Below are 13,051 nucleotides of genomic sequence, written 5' to 3'. Positions count from 1 at the left end.
TTTTAAGAGTGAATCAGTAATTACAACCTAAAATACGTGGTGACTAGCCGCGGAAATTAATCCGATTGTCATTATTAACCAAACCAACCTGGAACTCTCTCAAGCTTCTTATAAATCGTCCAGCCTGTTCCGTTCTCTCCTCTTCTTCCCGATTCCAAAGCCGCTCTCGCCCCCAGAAATAAAGCAGCTCCTCCCGGGGGCGGCGAACAACTCCCCATCGCCAAAACCCTAGCCCCGATCCGATCGAGGAGCGCTGCTTCCTTCCCATGGCGGGCACCGCTAGCCAGGCGAGCCTCCTGCTCCAGAAGCAGCTCAAAGGTACGGATCCGAACGGCTCGCTGTTCTCTCCTCCTTTATCGCCCCGATTCGCCGCGATCGGCTCCTGATCTCTTGCGTCTTGTTTGTTAATTGTTGCAGATCTCGCGAAGAACCCCGTGGATGGGTTCTCTGCCGGGCTGGTGGATGATAGCAACGTCTTCGAGTGGCAGGTCACCATCATCGGCCCGCCTGACACCCTATAGTGAGTTCGAATGTTGCCAGCCCTCTAATCACTGCACGATTGCCCTTGCGGATATAGATTGCATGCTTGATGGGTGTGCATAGTTGACACCGGTTCCGATTGTCTGGTTTGCCCTCTAATCTGTATAGGAATTTCGTGTTACTCATCTGCAGCCTGTATCGATGAATTGTGGTGTAGTCAAGCTGATTCGGTGTTCTGATGCCAATTGTTTGGTTTCCATGGTGTATGCTGTGGGAATTCTATGTTGTCGTGTTGAACCACAGCCTGTATTGATGAATTGTGGTTTAACTGAGCAGATTCTGTGCTTTGATGCTGATGTAGGCTTATTGCCTCACTATGTAATTTACTTGAATGGAGCAGATAATCTTGTTGTCAAAAAAAAGAACAGATTTAGTTAGCTTATGATATGCAGTAAGAAATTGATTTGTTTAGAGTTCAGGTGCAGACATGGATGGAATGTAGGATTAGTAAGGCTCATAAGTGATGCACATTTGAGTTAATTGTAAAGGAATACCAATTGCTTCTATCTTAACTACTCTGCTAGACCATATCAAAAGGGACATATCATATTAATCAGAAATTTTGTGACCTCCCTTTATTGTTCATTAGATCTTGGGAGGTACGAGGCTGTTTGCTTTGCAGCCTATGTTTGCTAATGGTGTTGACCAAATTTGGCTGAGCAGGCTCCTATGTTTTGGCAAGATTCTCCACCCACTTGCTTACCATAGTTACTTTCTTGCAAATGTTTGGGCAACCTGTGGCTATCAAATTTTTGGCAAGGTTTTGTGGGGTCAAATTTAGGACCACACCAAGCATACCTTTTATGGTTTCGTCATCAGATATAATGGTGCCTGGAAAAGTTTAGGAACTATGTATATGTTTTGAAAAATAATGTTTGCTAAAATATTGTACCTCCTTTTCTGTAGAGAAGAAAAAGGTTCTTTCAGATTTTGAAATCATTATTTGTCAACCAAACATAGGGTTCAACCCATGAGGCCCAAATAGAATTTTTGCAGACATTCTTCCTTTCTCCCAGTTTACGCAACAATGATGAAACAAAATTCTTGCTACTGCTAGCTTGTGTGAATTTCAAAAATAAAGGTATGCGTGTGTGTGTCACACATGTGCGTGTATGTGCAAGCGCACATGTGTCTTTTTATGCGTGCGCGTGCTTGTGTGGTTTTCTCTCTTATCTGATGGTTTATGCATGCTGTGAATTTTTGCATGTTCGTGAAAAAAAGTTCCTGTGTTTTCATCTAAGGGTAAGCTTTTATTTTTTGCAGTGACGGAGGCTACTTCAATGCAATAATGACCTTCCCTCAGAATTATCCCAACAGCCCGCCATCTGTGAGATTTACTTCTGAGATGTGGCATCCAAATGGTGAGCTCATTGCTAGTTGACTGATATTCATGTCTATGATTTGATCATGTCTTCTGACAATGCATTATTTTGAATTGTCAGTTTATCCTGATGGGCGTGTGTGCATTTCTATTCTTCATCCACCTGGTGAAGATCCCAATGGCTATGAACTTGCAAGTGAACGGTGGACACCAGTGCACACGGTAGGCTTCTTATAAGGCAACATAATGTTTCTCCTGCTATTTACTTTTACAGGGCAGGGTTTTTTCTGTGTGATCCTTTTATATAATGTTAAACTCAATCAATTAACCCTGCATTGTGTGGTGCGTGCCTGAGTGTCTGGGTGTGTTGCGCGCGCGCGTGTGTGTGGAGTGTGTGTGTCTTGGTGACGTTCTGGTTAATGTAGTGTGTTCAGGTGTAATTTTGTTGGACCTCTTTTCTTTCTGCAGGCAATGATCCATAGTTCTGTTGCCTTTTCTAATTTATTGTGCTTTTGTAACATGCAGGTTGAAAGTATAGTTCTGAGCATCATTTCGATGCTCTCTAGTCCAAATGATGAGTCTCCAGCGAACATTGAAGCAGCTGTAAGTGCACTCGACATTATTCTCTTTGCATAAGAAAAGGAACTGCGAAATTAACTTTGTTTTTATGCTTCCAATGCAACGGTAAAAGCATCACCCTCGTATCTGATTTCCAATTGCAAGAGTCAATTTCTCGATTGATGAATACATTATTTTAATAATCTGTCATTCAACACGCCCCTTGAGAAATTATCTGCATATTCATCCAGTGAATATTCATTGAGATCATTTTCTTCTTCTTGAGCTAAGGATTGGAACATAGCACGTCTGCTGTTATTGGGCAGTGAACTGCCAAATGAGCTTTGCTCTTGTTTACATTTGAATTTTTCTTGCAGAAGGATTGGAGAGAAAAGAGGGATGAGTTCAAGAAAAAGGTTAGGCACATTGTTCGCAAATCTCAGGAAATGCTCTGAAAGAGAATCATCTGGGGAGTAACGAATGCTGCAACCGGTGCTGTGTCTCACCATCAATCACCCAGCGCCCGCATTTCGGCTTCTCCCCTGTATATTTTCCATTCAGTGTCATTAGTATGGTGGTGTTGGTCTCTTTGTCAGAGAAACTCGGGAATGTTGCTTATCCTTAAAATTTGATTGTATTATGTGGCACGGGGTGTTGGTCTGGACAATGTTTGAACATGCTGCCACCTAATCATAATTTTCGTGATGAACATCATAAAAAAGAAGTCACAGTTGCCTAATGCATCTTAGTTGACTTTTCTAGGTCTGATAGATTTAGTTATGGATGTGTTCTATCCACTATCTTAATGTCTGTGTGAATGATGCATTTAGTTTGCTTCCGGATGCGTTCTATCCACTGAATGATACATAACCTGGGTATGCCCTGTGTAAGCAAAAGCGAGTTGCTAAAATGTTTCTTGGGTAATCAGCACAATTTTGGTCCGTGTGATGTGCCTGGCAATCTCTTCTTCCATGTCTCTGAAGAAGCTCCTTCGGCTGAGGTTTCTTAGGATTCGGGTTGGACGGAGAGAGAGTACTGATGGATCATCAAATAGAGAGGCTGCTCAAAATTTGAAGACGGGCTGAAATTGTCCGAGCCTGGTAGACCCTCGCAAAAATCGTCCAGCGATCTACTACATTAGCAAATCATCCTATGAGCACACCTCCAGATGCCTACGCAATGTCTTGTGAGGAAGAACAACTCCAGCAGGGTTCTATTTGGATGACTAAATTCACATTTTAGTTATTTTGCTCAATTTTTTATCTCCAGTAGGATCTCTACTTGGGTGACTAAAATAAAGGGTGACTAAATTTCATCTCCCACCCTCTCAATTTGGTCACTCTCTACTTAGGCTACCAAAAGTAGGGCCTACTATTTTTTTCTTTTAGTCTATTTAATCGGTGTTGCTGGAGTTGAGACTATATTTTAGATGACTAAACTTGAGAAGTGAGTGACAAATTTAATCACTCCACTGGAGTTGCTCTAAGTTGAGGTGCCAATTGCCGACAAACTAGGAGTGTAGTCACAACTCACAAACCCATCACATTCTTCTGGATGCCATATGTCATGGTACATTCTTTCACTTTGCCACGTACAAACAAGCTAATACTGTGAGGTAATAAGAGGCCGAGACTCAGTTGCTGAAGTGCAGAACATTTCAGCCAGCAAACTGCCGCCTCACTTGTGGTGGCAGGCTGGCAGCACTGCATAGCAACGCCAGCGTCAAATATTATCCCCCTTGTTTAGTTCGCTTCAAAATTCTAAAACTTTACAAGATTCCCCATCACATCGAATCTTTAAACGCATGCATGAAGTATTAAATGTAGCGAAATAAAATAATTAATTACACATTTTGTCTGTAATTTGCGAGACGAATCTTTTGAGTATAGTTAACTCATAATGGAACAATAATTATCAAATACAACTTTTACGCATCTAAACAAAGGCTATGTCAAGGAAACATAATTTTACAAGGGAGACTATGCATCTTCCAAAGACTTCTTATAAAACGTCGACCTAACATTTTATAAGAAGTCTTTGGGTAAGTGGCTTAATAACAAGCCAGTGGGAGACTATGCAAGATGGCACTCACACAGGAGGATGCCCTATGCATTTAGAACCCAAATTGCAATTTACTCAGAGGTGACAGAGAAACTGAAGGGAACCGAGGAACCCGAATGTCGCGTCGCTCCCGATGCTCCCAAACCCTAGCCGCCGCCCCTTCGATCTTCCTCCCCTCCGCCGCGCCGCCGCCCGAACGGGCTGCCTGGAAGCTCGGGCGGTCCGTGGTGAAGGCGGCGGCGTAGCTCCTTCCCCCTCTCCTCCGGTGGTTCGGCGCGGGCGCGGCCACCTCGTCCTTCGGTTGTAGCTCGCCGGTGCGGCGCTTCGCGGCGGCGGCGGCGGCGACGGGAGGCCACGGATCCGACGTCGCTCCGGTCGGACCCGGTGGCCGTGCGGCGGGGGCGCGCGCCTGTGTGTGGAGGGCGGCGGGCGGCACTAGGTGTTGGCCGCGGTGGCTGGCGCGGACTGGGGCACGAGGTGCTGCTGGCGGCGGGTGGCTCTACGTAGCTGGCAGCTGGGCGCCGGGGGCTGGCCGCGGCTGGCAGGTGGCCGGCCGGGGCTGTTGGCGGCGGGCGGGCTGGCAGGTGGCCAACCGGGGCTGTTGGCGGTAGGTGGCTGCAGCTGGTTGCGACCTGCTGCGACCGGTTGTGGCCGGGGCCGGGGCCGGGGCCGTGGCCATGGTGGGCCGTGGCTGGTGGCCGCATCCGGGTGCCACCGTTTCTATCGGATATGGGTCATGGCGGCCCGATGATGGTGGAGTCGGGGGCGTGTTGCGCGCAGGCGACGGGTGCTGAGGTGAGGAGGTGGTGCTCTTCTTCTCCCCTCTGATGGCGATATTGGCCCGGCGTCGCCTTGGTGGTGGGACTGGGGGCCGGCTGGTGCTTGCTGGTGGTGCCATGGTGGTGCTTCGAGCTTTATCGGGCCTCTTCCGATTGAGGTGTTGCGGAGGAGAGGGGGGGCAACCTACTACCTAGTCCAAGTGTGTGCGACAGGCAGGGTGCTGAGTCGGGCTAAAGCCTTCACTGACGTTCTTGTCGGTGGCGATGGTGGCGGTGCTCTTGTGACGCCATTCTTCCTGCTGGGGGCACCATTGTGATGCACCGTGTCCTGCTGCACAGGCTCCTCTAGGGTGAAAAGCCTGTCCATTTATGGACGTGCGATGGCGGCGCCATTGGCGTCGTTCCCTCCTTGGAGGCGCCGCATCTAGAGACCCGCTTTGGCTACGCAGTGGTGGTGGTTGGTTGGTGGTGTTGCTTGTGCGCAACGGCAGAGGAAGCGCGCGTGGTCCGTGCTGGCAGGGAGGTGCAGAGGGCCCATGGGTGTTGGAGGCCTTGAGTTGGCGCGCATGGTGCGGTGGTGACTCGGTGACGGATGGACGGAGGGGTCACTCTCATAGTGGTTTTCAGATATCTGAGCCCTTGGCAGAGTATTGCGTGGCGATGGGAGAGGCGAGGTCCCCACGCAGAGTGGCCAGGATCAGTGGTTTTCATCGGTGCTGCGACGTGAGTGTTCTTCTGAAGCTCCACTCGAACAGGGGGATCGACGATCGTGTGTGTGCAACTTGAGGGGGATAGTCCCATGGTGGAGGAGTTCGGGCTGCCGCTCGGGCCTGCAGCAGGCCGCGGCATTTGGCGTGGCACAACGTTGGTGACGATGGCGCAGTTCGCGGGTGGCTTCTTTTGGCTCCTCTCCTAGGTTGTGGCGGTGTAGTGTTTTGTTGTGTGCATTGTTTGCGTGTGTTGTTTGTGTGGTAGGGGTGTTCGCTTCGGTGCGTTATGTACGAATGCTTCTTCTTCTTATATGATGTGGCAGTGCTCCTACCTTTTATTCAAAAAAAAATACTCAGAGGAACCGGCCCAAGTTGATCCCGCCTAATAGAGTCATCATCCATTGATCAACTCAATTAGAAAAGACCAGCACCGGTAGTCCTTGAAACGTGTCATGAGCACTGCCCAGGATTTAAATACACTCCACTCGCACAACAGCAATACCATTACAGAGGCATATCCAACACGAGTTTACATTACAAAAGAGGTTCAAGGTTTAGTACATCAAGTCTTCAAAGTTTGCAGCGAAAAGTCTACTAAAAGCGCACTCCATACATAACACAAAATAGAAGGTTAACATTATATGCCGATAGTATCCTTCTCATAGCCACCGGCCATCTACTCCTCACCCGCACCTCCGTTGACGGGGTAGAAGTACCCAAAGACGGCCTCCGACTGTGTGTCACCTGCAACAACTTGAACGATCGCACCATGAGTACAAAGGGTACTAGCAGGACTTATCCGATATGGGTATATACTTGCCCGACCTCAAGGAGAATGCATTTGGTTAGTAGCAAGGATTGGTCAAGGTTTATAATTTTTGCATAAAAAGCATCAAACTTTGATCAAGTTATAATAAGTAAAAGACAAGTATATATATATGATCTCTATATCATTCATCAATACAATAACATAAGTAAAATGATCATGTATAACTTGAGATCAATCTTCCATGAACTCCATCACGAGACTCTACATTGGAGTGAACCTCAAAGAGCGTGCTCACTGTCCGAGAGCGCGGCTATTGCAATAGATTAAAGACCCTGTAGGGTGTACAACTTTCCCCACACGAGGGCAAGACCAATGACCATACCCGCGGCCAAGGATAAGTGTTAATTCATGCCCCCAACCTTTCACACAAACACAACCGGCTATGAGCGAATGGTCGGGAAGGACAAGTGCACCGGAACCGCCGATCACACTCCATGACTCGCACCGAATCCGATCAAGGCAAGGTGTGACTCATGCTAATTGGCTTATCGTCCCATTACTAAGCATGTGGTTTGTACGGGAAAGTGCTCAAGAGACCGGCGACCAAAGAGACGGTCCTTAATCAACTCAAGCAAAACTAACCATTTGGGCTCCTCTCCCAACATGGCCCTACCATTCTTGCTCAAGTCTGATTCATAATTCATAGTTGCTCACAATTTATTCATCAATAACTAAGAATGTAAAATTAATCAAACATCCTATAACTCGCAAGCGGTGGTACTCTTGCCACCTCTCATCTTCTACCAAAGCTTAGCATGGCTAACCATATAATTTGTGATACCTAAACAAGCGTACTCACCTAGAGGTTGGTGTTCTAAACAAGGTTGGTAATGCATCAAATAGATTCTAAGCAAACATTAATAAGTATAGTAACTCATGCACAAACACGACATTATACTTCATTGATCCAAAATAGGGATAAAAGTATGCTTAGGTGCCTGCCTTGGGTCACAAAGGAAGCGTCGTCTCCCACGGTCTCCGACTCGTGCTCACACTCCTCTTGATCCGGCGTCATGGTCTCTACACGAGTGCAATGATGCTTGATAAGTAAGAATGATTGCAATGCGATGCATATGGTATGAGAAAGCATGATTTATTAGTCCAAAATCATGATAAAAGAGGCTAGGTATATAATACATATATGGTTCAACTATAAGTAAAAGTATGGGGATTAAACAACTACCAAGAGACCTTAGTTTAGGGGTTTCCAGACACTCCGGACATAAGCTCAGATACTCCGGACATGCAAAACCCGGATACTCCAGGTTTCGGCCCGGATACTCCAGGCACAGCTACAGTAACCTCGGATACTCTGAGTTTCAGCCCGTAGACTCTGGCAGCTCAACATGTGAACACTAGAAAATCCATTGCCGGCGATTCCGACCTCGGTTTGGGGTGAGGTTTGTTTCTAAAGGTTCATAGGAATGTGGGGAGTCTATTTTGATAGCTAAATCCAACATGCATTTGGGTGTGAGAGCTCTAGGCCATCAATGGTGAAAGGGGCTCTAATGGCTCCAACCTAGGGCAATGGGGATAGATCGGGGAAGGGGATGAGCTTACCGGCGACAAGTGCAACACCGCAAGGTCCTTAAGATGGTGGGAGGGCTTGGTGAAGCTCGAGCTCGTCCTTCTTGCTTGAAGCTTGAGGAAGAGGAAGGAGAGGGAGAAGTTTGGGGAAGCTCCTAGCTCCAAGGAAGAAGATGAAGCCGAGGTGGTGCAGCTCGCTGGCGTCGTGCTCCGGAGATCCTCCGGTGAAGCTCCGGCAAGGTGGGGGCTTCAATGGTGAAGGATGGGTGAGAGCTCATCCATGGACAAGAGTAGAGAGAGAGTTGGAGAGAGTGAGGGAGTGAGAGAGAGTGGACAGGGGAGGGTGCGGGTGTATCTGGGGCTTGGGCTGACATGTGGGGCCCGTGAGGGTGATGTGGCATCTATATGCTGTGAGTTTGACATGTTCCCGCTACAATAATCTCGGATACTCCGAATTTCAGCCCAACCCGGAGGTTCCGGATTGAAATCCGGACTTTCCGGAAATAAAACCCAACCCATGTTGAAGTTATTTGATGATGCACATGATGACATGATTTATACTGAAATTTGTTTAGGGGTGTTACACTCATTCATTCACTCACGACATATTTTGAAGTATGTGTAAAATTTGACAATTCTTATCATGTAACATTTTTTTCAACATTTTTAATGATAGTCCAAAAATATGCAATATGTTTGCTCATAGACTATGCTCTTTAAATACCAGGGAGATGACAGAAACAAAAACATAGGATTGTGACGGCATGGTTTTGTAATTAGGAATTCCTAAGACCAAAAAAATCAATCCAAATATTTCAAATCAATTTGTTTCATCTTCATTTTCCAAAGCTATAATATGGTTTTCCTGAATACAAACACTTCCAAACTAAATAAAAGTATTATTTTTGCAAGGAAAAAATAGCAACTAAAGAGCCTGCTTGTTTGGTTGAGGCCCTCTTCGTGCCTGCCCACAGCTGCCCTCGCTGTTGCATGCCTACCCTTTTGAACCGATGCGCCATTGCTTTTGTGTACTATGAGCTTTTGCGGGTGTAACGAACATGGCCCCATTTAGGCCATTTCGAGTGATTTTGGTGATCGTATGACAATGCAATCAATGGGACTGACAAGTTTGCAAGATCTTATTTGTACGATTCTTTAGGTCCCTTGGATAGAGTCCAAGCAATATCCGAGACGTCCAATGCACCGTCGAGACGAGGTGTCCAACCCACCATAGAGATATCCAACCAAATGACCGCTGCGACGAGTTGGACAAGTGCAACAAAGAAATAGGAAAATCTCAGTAGGTTCGGATAATCCGACGCCCCTACGGTCGGACTATCCGACCAATGCACTCGGTTAATCCGACGGGATGGAAGAAGGGTCGGACAAATGACCGGAGCATTCTTCAGAGAAGGTTGTTTCATGGAGCTCAGAATCCCTTCAGGGACGGATAATCCGACGCTAGGAAATTCAATGTCGGACTAAAGGCCGGACTATTCTCCAGAGAGCTTGTTTTCTCGAGATGGAAAATATCCTTCAGGGTCGGATGATCTGACATGGTGATTTCGGAGCGTCGGACTAATGGGCAGTAGCAATGATCAGTGACTGTTGTTTGGAATTCAAATTTGGCAATTGCACCGGATGATCCGACCTGTGATTCAGAACACGTCGGACTAATAGGTCGGAAATGACGTCAGCAAAAGTTGCAAAGGGTAAAGGCTACCAGGGGAATCTCAGTGGGGTCGGATGATCCGACGCCCTGGACAGTGAACACGTCAGATTATCCGACGCCCTACACAGAAAAAGAATCAACGGCTACAAACGGCTACTTCATGTTTGTGGGCTATATATATGGCTTCCCCCGACCATTTTGGAGTTGCTGGAGTTTAGAGAGATCCTAGACACATTGAAGAACATCTCCAAGCCAACCAAAAAAGAAAATTGATCACATCTTTAGGTTTAGTACTAGTTTAGCTCTTGAGTGAGTGAGTGAGTAAGGTTATGTGCCTTGTGCTTTGGTTCTAGGAGAGAACCACCTTATGTACTCGGTGTACCGGCTCCTTGGAGTATTGGTGGCTCGCCGGCAACGTCATCGACCCTCCGATTTGGTGTGGAACAGCGACGACATCTTTGTGCGGGGCACGTGGAGACCCCCACCCTTCTTGGTGAAGCTTCTTAGTGGAACCCGGGGCCAAGGTGACCGTGATTAAGTTTACGGAAGAGACTTGGTGGATGAGAAACAATACTCTTTGTGAGTGCTTCAACAACATGGATGTAGGTGTGCCTTTGTGGCTAACCGAACCACGGGATAAATCTTTGTGTCAAAGAGTTTGTTTTCTCTCATCCCTCCTTTAAACTTCCGCATTTACTTATTGCAATCTTTGTGTGCCTTTACCTTCTAGAGTAGAATCTTGATCGGATTGGCTATAGGTTGCATAATTTTTTTGGGATGAGGGTTTTCACACTAGATAAACCATAGTTGCACATCTAGATAGTATGATCTAGTTATGTTTTGTGCAATTTAGTTGGAGCTTGAGGTTAAGAATTTTAGTTTGCCTAATTCACCCCTCTCCCTCTTAGGCTACGAGCACCTGATTCCTTTCAGCGGGGTAGCGGGATAGTGCCATTGTAAGTTTGTAACCCCTTCTTTTCAAAAAAAAAAAGTTTGTAACCCTCTATATGGCTTTCGCTCACTAGTCACTATTGACGCCCTTGTATGGCTAACCTAGGATTTTCATTTTAATGATTTAGGGGAGAAAATAGAAGGGACTTCAGTTGTGAGGATCTCGAGAGGGACACTAATGCAAAGTAGCAAGTGGTGGGCTGGGATCTGCGTGCTAGATATTGATGGATTAAGTGGAGCAGGGAGTTCATGAATGGACCTCGATGCCTATTGGTTGTTTTTGTTAGGGAGGAGTGGGCATGTGTCGTAGTTTTGGCTCAAATAATAACTTACAAATAAGCAATATGGATTGGAATTATACTAATGCATACACCTACAATATACTTGATTTTTAGCAAAAGAGGAACACCTAAGCATCCATACATGATTGGCTCCTGTTCCAGTCAAACTTTGCAATCTTGGAAAAAAAATGCCTCATGAGAAGAGTTACACCACGGACAAGGTGGCAAGGAGATGGTGTGGGGGTGAGCTATATGGACTGCAATAATGTCAAAAGTCGAGAACATTATCATAGAGGGTTCATATACCTTGGAGTAGATTCAGTTCACTCGTCCTAGCAAGAGATTCTAGCCAGATAGAAAACTCCTTGTGTCCCCAAATTTAAAAGATCCTAGGATTTTTAGGACAATTTAAGGATAGAAAAAAATTAACATGTACCCCTTATTAAAGATCAATGCACATGTTTTGATGGGCTCCAAGGTAGAGCACATAGTTATTAAGATTATTGTTATTAGTTCCCTCCAATTCTTAATATTTGGAGATAAATTTCAAATAGTATGATACTACTTTATATTTCAAGATAGAGGAATATTTATGGTGATGAAAAATGATTTCTAAGAGCAAGTATTATAGTGGGCTACAAGAAGGCCGAATTCTAAGTAGAGGAGAGAGAAGAGAATAGAGAAAGAAAAAATTAGGTGTTTTCCTCACCGCCGACTGAAGCAGACGTCTCGCTGTCTAATCATGGGCCCAGATAAAGCAGAGCGGCAGCATGCAGACGGCAGCAGGCGCTGCAGCGGGCGCATGGCCGCGCATGCAGCCGGCTTGGCCGGCTGCGTTATTGCTCTTGCTCTAAGAGCAGGGCTAGTAAAGATGCCGACGAGCGGGCGTTTCGTGCTCCAGGTCACCAAGATGCAGTAGTGGGCCCAGCATCATCAATGTTTTTTTTGTTGTAGCATAAGCGTGAACCAATGGGAATCCTGGGAGCTCTCATGCGCCTGCTTCCGCCGGTGATTGGCGAGTCGCTCGCCTCCTCTCTTTTTTTTCTCTCTCTGCCAGCGAAGCTTTTTGCTGATGTGTACTATAAATCGCCGGCCTACACAACATCATAATACTTGCTCTAAGCTACGGCGATGAGCGATGGCATCGAACCATTACTGCAAATGTTACGCCCATACTACTTTCTAGGAGTACCTTGCTTTCATTTGTGGACCTCTGCCTTCGTTTCCCTGCTCCACCGGTAGAGGACCTCTCAGCTTGGCTAGGGACGTACTCCCTCCTTCCCGTTTGTTAGGCGTATGAGCAAAATTAACTTTTCTATAAATATAGGGCGCACCCGTCGCTCAGCAGCTCTTTACCTCGGTAAGCCACGTAATTAAGCCCCTTGCCAGGCAAATGGCGCGCGTGGTTGGGTGAGAGAAAGTTTGCTGCGGAGGAAGTTTAATTAGCGGTTAAACAGAGACGAGATTCAAGGGGCTGCATGCCTTCATGCAAACGGGAGTAAATGCTCCTTGGTCTCTGGAGTAGGAGGTTATCCGCCCTACAAATGTGGAAGGAGGGAGTAAAAACAAAAGGATAAAATGAAAGAATTGGGGCCCACCCTGCCTTCTCTCGGGCGCCCAAAAATTCCGCTGACAGCCTTAACGGCCCCTGGATCCGCGACCTACCACTTCTGCCCATTCAGCCTCCTCCACGTGTCTCAAGGGGCAACGTTGATCCTTCCAACGTTCTTGATCCCATGCCATGTCAGCGATCCGCGCCCTCCCCGTCCCAGCCAATCACGAGCCACCGCGCTCTTCTATAAATACGAACCCGATTCCCCGC

General features: G+C 46.7%; 1 protein-coding gene across 1 annotated transcript; it reads left to right on the top strand.

Annotated features, from left to right (window-relative positions):
* The first annotated feature begins 43 nt into the window (after positions 1-43).
* On the top strand, positions 44-3,162 carry LOC120665243 (ubiquitin-conjugating enzyme E2 7). Its single transcript, XM_039944741.1, has 6 exons — positions 44-318; positions 418-520; positions 1,804-1,901; positions 1,983-2,083; positions 2,387-2,464; positions 2,797-3,162. Exons 1-6 carry the CDS (start codon positions 267-269, stop codon positions 2,872-2,874), a joined length of 510 nt encoding a protein of 169 aa, XP_039800675.1. The 5' UTR covers positions 44-266; the 3' UTR covers positions 2,875-3,162.
* The last annotated feature ends 9,889 nt before the right edge of the window (positions 3,163-13,051 follow it).

The sequence above is a fragment of the Panicum virgatum genome, chromosome 3N (genome assembly GCF_016808335.1).
Source record: "Panicum virgatum strain AP13 chromosome 3N, P.virgatum_v5, whole genome shotgun sequence".
Lineage (NCBI taxonomy): Eukaryota > Viridiplantae > Streptophyta > Magnoliopsida > Poales > Poaceae > Panicum > Panicum virgatum.
This window is presented reverse-complemented; position numbering and strand designations above follow the sequence as displayed.